At 47.7% G+C, this 10,491-nt stretch overlaps 1 protein-coding gene across 1 annotated transcript in view; it reads right to left on the reverse strand.

Annotated features, from left to right (window-relative positions):
* LOC122544319 (transmembrane 4 L6 family member 1-like) overlaps positions 1-1,808 on the reverse strand; it is a 26,706-nt gene extending 24,898 nt beyond the window's left edge. Inside the window, exon 1 of the mRNA XM_043683486.1 lies at positions 1,460-1,808. Within this exon, the coding sequence (XP_043539421.1) occupies positions 1,460-1,639 (180 nt within the window). The 5' untranslated portion in view covers positions 1,640-1,808. The remainder of the gene's footprint in view (positions 1-1,459) is intronic.
* Positions 1,809-10,491: the final 8,683 nt, after the last annotated feature.

The raw sequence follows: 10,491 nt of genomic DNA on the forward strand, positions 1-10,491 counted from the left end.
CTAATTTTGCTTACTAACCTCCTATGTGGGACTTTATCAAAGGCTTTCTGAAAGTCCAGGTACACTACATCTGCTGGATCTCCCTCGTCCATCTTCAGAGTTACATCCTCAAAAATTCCAGAAGATTAGTCAAGCATGATTTCCCTTCATAAATCCATGCTGACTCTGACCTATTCTGTTACTCCTATCCAGATGTGTCGTAATTTCATCCTTTATAATAGACTCCAGCCACCACTGAGGTCAGACTAACTGGTCTATAATTTCCTGCTTTCTCTCTCCCACCTTTCTTAAAAAGTGGTACAACATTAGCCACCCTCCAATCCGGAGGAACTGCTCCCGAATCTATCGAACTCTGGAAAATAATCGCCAACGCATCCACGATTTCTCGAGCCACTCGAGCGTGACACTGTGACCTCTTGCCCTATATTCTGTGCCTTATGATCCTTGCTCCACTGGTTACCTGATGAAGGAGCAGCGTTCTGAAAGCCAGTGCTTCCAAATAAACCTGTTGGACTATAACCTGGTGCTGTGTGATTTTTAACATTGTGTACGTTTCAAGCACATCTTGTGATCAAGGGAGTGAGTTCCTGAAAGAAAATTCTGTTCATTTCGAAGATACATCCCTCCTAATTTCCCCTCCAGGTCTTGACTCCTCCACTGAATTCGGTTCTGTTACCTGGATGTACTTTTGCAAGGTATGATTTACATGGTTAGCACACAAAACAATACTTGTCACTGTATCTCGGTACATGTGACTATAATCAATTGAATCATAAGTGCCCTCTAAACTTTGCTGCCAGATCCTGTCGGACATAGAACTGCCGAGTGGTCTTGGCTTCAAATTTGATTTCATTCCCTCCCAACAGTAATAGGTTAAACGGAAAAGGTGTGGAGTGTGTTTCAGGAAATGCTCTGTTTTTAAATGCTGTGTTATTTTCCTCCCTGATTTATTTGCAGAAGCTTCCTGACGTTGGGTGAGCGACTCTCGGGAATTGGAAACGCCCTTTCTCCCCTCCATAGCGTGTTTACGGTCACAGAATTGGTCTGACTGGACAACACTACGGGGGGGTGGGGGTGGGGGTCAGAGGCATACAGCACAGAAACAGACCCTTTGGTGCAACTGTTCCATGCTGACCAGGTTTCCCTAGTCCCATTTGCCAGCACCCGGCCCATATCCCTCCAAACCCTTCCAATTCATATACCCATCCAGATGCCTTTTAAATGCTGCAATTGTACCAGCCTCCACCACTTCCTCTGGCAGCTCATTCCATACACGCACCACCCTCTGCCACTCCAGGGGTTAAAAAACAAGCCTCTTCTTGTAACCCAAAGCCCTTCAGACATCCTGGCTAACCTTTCCTCCGATTTAATAATAGCCTTCCGACTGGAGGGCGACCGGAAGTGGACAATGTCGTCCCCACTGGCAGCCGAGAGGACTGAGAGGAATAAGAATTCTCACCATGATTCCACCTCCGAAGATCCCTCCCAGGTACAAAACCTCTGGCGTCAGTTTGGTGGTGTCCTGCACATAGTCCACCTCAAAGTTGGGGAAGAGAAGGAAGAGGTTTGCCACAATGCAGCAGAACGCTAGAGGGTACAGCGACGCCCCGATACACTTGGCGCATTTTCCTGTGCACATCTTCTTGCAGAGCTGAAAGCGGGTGCACACCAAAATGAGGATCCACAGGCAGTACCCACCAAGGTTTTATAGACACAGGACTCGACAGGGATTCGATAAGCCAGTTGGTTACGTTTCCTGTCAATAAACTGCTGGCTTCCAAATCAGGTGAGCGGTACAGACGATTTGGGTTCTCTCTCTCCTTCCTTATCTTTGTTTGTTTTGCTTCCCTGTCCTGGTGGTGGTGGAGACAGGGAGCTGGGGGGAGGAGGAGGAGGATGTACAGAAGCCCAGAGGTGCAAAGGTTGCAAAGTGAAGCCTTGAACCTGCAGATAAAGCGATCGACGCTCTCAGCCCCATAAACGATTAGCGAGCCCTCGCAGTGAGCTCATTGGCGCAGCTGGAGAGCGATGACGCACTCCGGAGAGTCCTCTCTGCACAGAGGGCACCGGAAACAGCCACGCTGCCCTCTCACCGTGACTCTCCAGGAATCCGTGGGAAAGATGGGGTGGGCAGAAGGACCAGACAAATTGGCCTTGCAGGGGGACTATCACAGATTTGATGGGCCGAATGGTCTCCTTGCACGCTAAAACCATTGAGCATGCTGCTGTGTTAGCCACTAGTGGTTCCCAGGTTCTGTTTATTTATAAAGACATTACAGTAAATCCCAGTGAGATCCCACTGTCTCCAAAGCTGACAACATCACTGTCACTCTATCACTTGGCTCAAGTCTGACAGCAGATTTGAACATTAATAGCCCAAAGATGGTGTTTCCCAAAGGCCAGCTGCCAGAGGAGGTGGAGGAGGCTGGTACAATTGCAACATTTAAAAGGCATTTGGATGGGTATATGAATAGGAAGGGTTTGGAGGGATGTGGGCCGGGTGCTGGCAGGTGGGACTAGATTGGGTTGAGATATCTGGTCGGCATGGACAGGTTGGACCAAAGGGTCTGTTTCCATGCGTACATCTCTATGACTCTATCCATCTCTCTTTTTCCAGGCACCAGCACTGGAACAGACCATTTGGCCCATCTACTCCATGCTAGTGTTTCTGCTACACACAACTGCCTCCCATTCCTCATTTATCAACCCACCCTTAGACCCAGCTTCCCCTCAGACAGATCGATACCCTTCACCTTGTCCACTCCCTGTGGGAGAGAATCCCACATTCTCACAACAAAAGGGTTTCTTCTGAATTCCCCACCATTTATTTGTTTGATACCCATAGGGAGGGCCTCAACCGGGACCTTGGGTTCATGTCACACTACAGGTGACCATCATTGCACTATACACACACACACGGACACACACTCTCTCGACCTCTCTCTCTCACACACACAGACACACACGCTCACGCATACACACACTCCCGCAGACCCATACACTCAGATAGACCCTCTCTCAAACACTCACACATACACTCCCACACACCCTCTCACAGACTTATACCCCTTTACATACAGATACACACATTCTCTCACAGACAGACACTCATAACCCCCCACCCCACATACACACCCACAAGCAGACACACATATATACGTTTGTGGGGTGAATTTGTACTTGTTTTATTTTGCTCAAGAACTGCATGAATCCATGTAAGATTCTGTAAATCCCTTTTTTGGAGTGGAATCAGTCTGACCATTGGGGCACAGACAGCCTCACACAGGGAAGCTCACACCTTCAATACATTATCTGGGCCGACATGGCACCTATTGTTAAAGTTCTCTTGAGAATGTAACTTTAAGAAAGTTCTGGGATTTACATATGAAAGAACAGAAACTAACATGGTCATTATAAAAGATGAGAGACTTAAAAAAACAATCCAGATCTTTTTCAATATATAATTTCAGTTCCATCACACTGTAAATATTTGCTATAAGTTCTGTGTCTTACAATTGAGCCCTCCACACCCACCTGATGAAGGAGCGTCGCTCCGAAAGCTATGAGAGACTTAAAAAAACAATCCAGATCTTTTTCAATATATAATTTCAGTTACATCACACTGTAAATATTTGCTATAAATTTTGTGTTACCATCGAGCCCTCCACACCCACCTGATGAAGGAGCGGAGCTCCGAAAGCTAGTGTGCTTCCAATTAAACCTGTTGGACTATAACCTGGTGTTGTGTGATTTTTAACTTTACACACCCCAGTCCAACACCGGCATCTCCAAGTCATGGATTTATTTGTGACCATCTCAATGTTATCGGACCCTATTCCTGTCTCCCCACTAAAGGCGACATTTTTTTCAATAGCTGCCCCTGTCAAAATAATTTTAAACAAACAGAAAAAAAACAGAACGCGCTGGAAAAACACAGCAGGTCTGGCCGTGTCAGTGCAGAGAAAACGATCACCTATGCTGGCAGACCTGCTGAGTTTCTCCAGCAATTTTGATTTCTCATTGGTTTCAGATCCCCAGCAGCCACAGTCCTTTATTTTCAAATAATTTTCAAGACCCCCCCCCGCCTCAGGGTGCACCTCAATGCCCAGTTTTCCAGAGGAAATAATTTGACTTCTTAATTGGCACTACAGTCCCTCGGTACGGTGGCTCACTGGTTAGCACTGACGCCTCATGGTGCGGGATCTCAGTTCAACTCCAGCCTCAGGTTAACTGTGTGGAGTTTGCACGTTCTCCCCGTGTCTGCATGGGTTTCCCCCGAGTGCTCCGGTTTCCTCCCACAGTCCAAAGATGTGCAGGTCAGGGTGGATCGGCCATGCTAAATTGTCCCATAGTGCCCAGGGATGTGTAGGTTAGGGTGGATTGGCCGTGCTAAATTGTTCCATAGTGCCCAAGGATGTGCAGGTCAGGGTGGATTGGCTGTGTTAATTGTCCCATAGTGCCCAGGGATGTGCAGGTTAGGGTGGATTGGCTGTGTTAATTGTCCCATAGTGCCCAGGGATGTGCAGGTTAGGGTGGATTGGCTGTGTTAATTGTCCCATAGTGCCCAGGGATGTGCAGGTTAGGGTGGATTGGCTGTGTTAATTGTCCCATAGTGCCCAGGGATGTGCAGGTTAGGGTGGATTGGCTGTGTTAATTGTCCCATAGTGCCCAGGGATGTGCAGGTTAGGGTGGATTGGCTGTGTTAATTGTCCCATAGTGCCCAGGGATGTGCAGGTTAGGGTGGATTGGCTGTGTTAATTGTCCCATAGTGCCCAGGGATGTGCAGGTTAGGGTGGATTGGCTGTGTTAATTGTCCCATAGTGCCCAGGGATGTGCAGGTTAGGGTGGATTGGCTGTGTTAATTGTCCCATAGTGCCCAGGGATGTGCAGGTTAGGGTGGATTGGCTGTGTTAATTGTCCCATAGTGCCCAGGGATGTGCAGGTTAGGGTGGATTGGCTGTCTACGTTGTCCCATAGTGCCCAGGGATGTGCAGGTTAGGGTAGATTGGCCATGCTAAATTGTCCCATAGTGCCCAGGGATGTGCAGGTTAGGGTGGATTTAGCACAGCCTAACCTGCATGTCTTTGGACTGTGAGGGAAAAAACTAACCCAAAATGGGTCTGGAGGGGTGAGATAATGCACTGTACGGCCCCCTGCTGCCCACCTCTGTCTCTAAAGGCATTCGGAGGGTTCATGGAGCTGCATGCTCCCTCTCCAAGGATACCCGGGCACGAACATCACCGGGGGGAGGGGCAGATGGTTGGTAGAGATGACCCTGTGTCTACGGCCCACTGCCTGGGCTTGGGCATCGCCGTCCTGGCTAGGCCTGGGAGCAGACCCTACCCAAAGATCGTCAGCACCGGGTACCCGAAGGGCAGTAGGGTGGGACTGAAGTTCAACAGGGAAAATGACAAAGGACTTTCTCAAATAGATGAAACAGAGAGTGGGGGGGGGGGCAATTGCACACAACCAATACACCCCCTGGTCCACAGTGCCACTAAATGAACGGCTGAGCTTGGGTACCCGTGGAACTGCTGTCGTCTGTGATTACGAGGGCTGCTTTGAAATTGCACGTTATAATCTCGTTACGAAATAGCACCTTTCAAACAGTCAGCAATTAATACAGTTTAATTGCTCAGTATCTGACTAAACAGAATGCAGTTATCAGAGCTGACGACACAAATGATTGCAGTGCGCTGTCCCACTAGCGTGAACAATTCTTGCCCCTGAGTGTCAACCATTTTCCAGGTTTAATGTGTTTTTTTAAAATGCCATAACTGAAGCTGCCTAGTCTGACCTCGAACTTGTCTCTATATTCACTCCTGCAACGGGGGTGCTGTTGGCATTTATTTAATCACTGTCAAGGGGGGGGGAGTTCATAGCCAAAACTGAGGACTGCAGATACTGGAGATCAGAGTTTAGATCAGAGTGGTGCTGGACAAGCACAGCAGGTCAGGCAGCATCCGAGGAGCAGGAAAATCAACGTTTCGGGCAAAAGCCCTTCATCAGGAATTAGTTAATAAGTCAATCAATAGTCAATAGGTCTATTCCTGCTTCTAGTCCTTAAATGGAGCTTGAGATTTAATTGTCTCAAGACCTGGCGGCATGCTCCAGTCCCCAAAATGATATGAAATTCTCACCAAGAACTAAAACACACTGACAGTGGGTTCCTCTGTTATAGTTACTAGGCTGTGGGTCTGGAGTTACGTGTAGGCCAGACCAGGCAGAGTTCCTTCCCTGAAGGATTTCTGTTTGTATTCCCTGGCGGAACGCACAGACTGTTTAGATTAGATTAGATAACTTACGGTGTGGAAACAGGCCCTTCGGCCCAACAAGTCCATACCAACCCGCTGAAGCGCAATCCACCCAGACCCATTCCCCTACATTTACCCCTGACTAATGTACCTAACACTACGGGCAATTTAGCATGGCCAATTCACCTAACCTGCACATTTTTGGACTGTGGGAGGAAACCAGAGCGACCGGAGGAAACCCACACAGACACAGGGAGAATGTGCAAACTCCACCCAGACAGTTGCCCAAGGGTGGAATTGAACCCGGGTCTCAGGCCCTGTGAGGCAGCAGTGCTAACCACTGTGCCACCGTGCTGCCCACAGGACCAACACTTACTGCCCGTCTCCAAGTTGCAAAAACTGGGGGCAGAAAGTTTGTTTTCTGCATGTGAGGTAATCTGCAACAAGATGTCACCATTTTCAGGAGAAATGGTGGCAGATCGACAACGCAGGTGAGGAGAAATCGCCTCTCGCAAAAGGAATTCCTCTCCCCCAGGCGGAGGCAGAGGCATCGAGTAAATCCGAAGGAGGAGATAGATTTTTAACAAGTGACAGGTTGAAGGGTGAAGGGGAGGGGGCAGGTGAGTGGAGTTGGGCCCGAAATGATATCGTATTCAATGGCGGAGCAGCTGGACGGGCTGAATGACCTGTTCCCGCTCCTAGATCTGAAGGGGAGCTTGAGATTTAATTTCAATTTGATCGGCTCAAAACGTGCTTCAGTCCCAAAACCATTCTCACCAAGAATCTGAACCCACTGAGAGTCTCCCATCTGAGACGCAGTATCTACAGGAGGGGATAAAGGACACACTAGCTCCACGGGTGAGATGAAGACGGAAGTTTCAACCTAAATATGCAGAATAATTATCGCAGGGTCATAAACGATGATCTGTACATTCCAGGGCTGATAACATTCTCACAGGACTCATGTACCTGAGCACGGGTCACTGAACCTTCAGCTGTTCATGATTTGCAGAGCTATTTCAGTTCCGGGAGGGCTCCCTGAATAGCGACAGCCCCTACAGACATGTACCAGCCTCTCTGAGATCCGTTAGGGAGTTTGCTGCTGAGAATCTCTCAGCTGGACCAAGCCAGCTCTTAAAGTTACAATCCGACAAGAATGCCACTCGCTCTCATCGACCCACAACGGGTACATTCATAGAGCCAACTGAAGCTTACAGCATAGGAAAGAGGCCGTTCGGCCCACAGGCTCCCTGCAACACTACTAATCCCACTTAGATCTGTAGCAGACTGTGGGTTTTTGCACTTCATGTGTGTATCCGACACAGAGAGAGTTCTCTCCTGCGTTCCAGATGCTCACCAGCCTTTGTCCCTTCAATTCCTCTTTCACCACTCTACAAATTATTTTTAAATCTATCCCCCACCACCTGACATTCCCTCTTAGTTTTTACAGGTGCACCGTAGAGAGCATCCTATCCAGATACATCACAGCTTGGGATGGTAACTGCTCTGCCCTGGACTGTAAGAAACTGCAGAGAGTGGTGAGCACAGCCCAGTCCATCACCAGCCTCCCAACTACTGACTCTGTCTACACTTCCCACTGTCCCAGCCAACATCATCAAAGACCCCTCCCACCCCGGTTATAACCCCCTACCATCCCAGTTATAGTCCCCCTCCCACCCCGGTTATAACCCCCTCCCACCCCGGTTATAACCCCCTCCCACCCTGGTTATAGTCCCCTCCAACCTCTGCCTGTCGGGCAGCAGATGCAGAACACGTACCGACAGATTGAGGAACAGCTTCTTCCTCCGCTGTTATCAGGTTTATGAACGGACCTCTCACATCTGAAATTTAATGTTGATCTCGATCTTTCTCTGCAGCCATAACATGGTACTGCTCGCTCTGTTCTATACCCTAATGCACTTTGTGCGGTATAAGCTGCCTGTACTGCACGCAAAGCAAAACCTTTCACTGTACCTAGATACAGGGGACAGTCATACACCAAATATTAAAAAAACAAGATTGTAAACAATTGATGTACAAGAACAGAACCCAGTGGCACCCTGTTTTCTATAGTTCACTGTCCAGAAAAGGGCTCGTTTATCCCCACTCTCTGTTGTCTATAAACCAGCCAATCCTCTCTCCTTCACCCCACTCTCCTTCCCCCAGGATCTAACCTTATGGATCAGTCTTCTATGCCTTCGGCAAGTCTAGATATACCACATCCACAGGATCCCCAGGAGCTACCTCGCTCTGCCATCTCCTCTGCAGGGAAACACATCAACCAGTTCACAGACAGGACAGTCCCAAGGCTTGTCTGTCAAAATGGCCTCTGTGCTTGTTCCCAGGAAGGTGAAGGGTTAAAACACTCGGCCAGAGCCTGGGCATGACTTCCAGTATTGCGCCTGTGGACAATGCCCTTGTTAATGGCACCTCTGACAGTACTGCACTCCCCCGGTGCAGTGCACACACACAACCCGGAGCAACAAACAGCAGAATTGCATAGGGATCGATGCCGGGTCCTCTTTTTTAACATTTATATTTGGATGAGAACACAGGAGGCCCAGTTAGTACATTGGTGGATGACACCAGGATTGGTGGTATAGTGGACAGCGAAGAAGGTTATCTAGGATTACAAAGGGATCTTGATCCATTCGGTTAATGATTAAGGAGTGGCAGATAGAGTTTAATTTGGATAAGTGTGAGGTATTGCATTTTGGATCAAACAAACAGGGGCAGGTCTTATACAATTAAATGTTGGGCCTTGGGTGGTGTTGTAGAACAGAGAGACTAAGGGGGGTTCAGGTACATAATTCTTCGATGTTTGCGCCACATGTAGATGGAGTGGTTAAGAAGGTGTTTAGCGTGCTTGCCTTCATTGCTCAGCCCTTTGAGTACAGGAGTTGGGGGCGTCATGTTGAGGTTGTACAGGACGCTGGTGAGGCCTGTTCTGGAGCACTGTGTCCAGTTCTGGTCACCCTGTTATAGGAAGGGAATTATTAAACTGGAGAGGGTTCAGAAGAGATTTACCAGGATGTTGCCGGGTATGGAGGGTTTGGGTTATAAGGAGAGACTGGGACTTTTTTCACTGGAGCGTAGGAGGCTGAGGGGTGACCTTACAGAGGTTTATAAAACCATGAGGGGCATGGATAGGGTGAATGGTAGGTGTCTTTTCCTTGGGATGGGGCATTTCAAGACAAGGGGGCACATTTTTAGGGTGAGGGGAAAAAGATTTTAAAAAGATATGAGAGGCAAATTTTTAATACAGAGGGTGGTTTGCATGTCGAGTGAACTTCCTGAGAAAGTGATGGACACAGGTACAATTACAACGTTTAAAAGACGTTTGAATAAATAAGCAAATAGGACAGGTTTGGAGGGATATGGGCCAGGAGCAGGCAGGTGGGACTAGTTTAGTTTAGGATTATGTCCAGCATGGACTGGCTGGACCGAAGAGTCTGTTTCCATGCTGTGTGACTCTATCACTCTATGACCAACAAAGCATGCATCTATAAAACTATCATTAGCATAAGGAAACATTCCAAAGTAGTACACAAGTAGATTTAATATCTGATCCAGAGGCCTGGGTTCAAGTCCCACCTGCTACAGAGGTTTGTAACAACATCTCTGAAGAGGCTGAATTTAAAAAATACAAGCAGGTTTAAACTTGATGTTTATTGATGATGTCAGGATTGGATCATCCCAGCTGGAATCAGTCTCAAGGAATTCTAGATCTCTTCAACATGACAGCATTAGAAAATAATTCCCAACAACTTGCCCTTCTAGAATCATCTGCTACATTACAAATAAAGTTAATAACACTTTACATGGTACATGTCACAACCCAATATTGGCATGAAAAGGCTATCAAAATCCATTTCATTGGTTTTTAACTTTGCCTGAAGTTGTTGTTACATTGGCAAATAAACTACGGAGAGTGCCAATAGATTTGGGCATCTTTTTCACATCACTGAGGATGAGCACACTGATTTGTATAAATTTGTGTCACGTGTCAGTCACGTGCTCAAAATGGGATCAGTCAACCAACCCTTGTTAACCCAGACTTTGGTGCCACTGTTATTTTCAAAGGGACCGAATGTTGTTTGGTTGAAGTGCCGACCTGTTTCAGGACTAGGTCCTTCTAATATGCAAATCAGTGGTCTTTAATATCAGATTCCAATTGTCATTTGCGACAGAATGGGGTCAACCACGTGATGCACTCTGCAAATAGTTTTACAGCAGC

This window comes from Chiloscyllium plagiosum, chromosome 48 (genome assembly GCF_004010195.1).
Source record: "Chiloscyllium plagiosum isolate BGI_BamShark_2017 chromosome 48, ASM401019v2, whole genome shotgun sequence".
NCBI lineage: Eukaryota > Metazoa > Chordata > Chondrichthyes > Orectolobiformes > Hemiscylliidae > Chiloscyllium > Chiloscyllium plagiosum.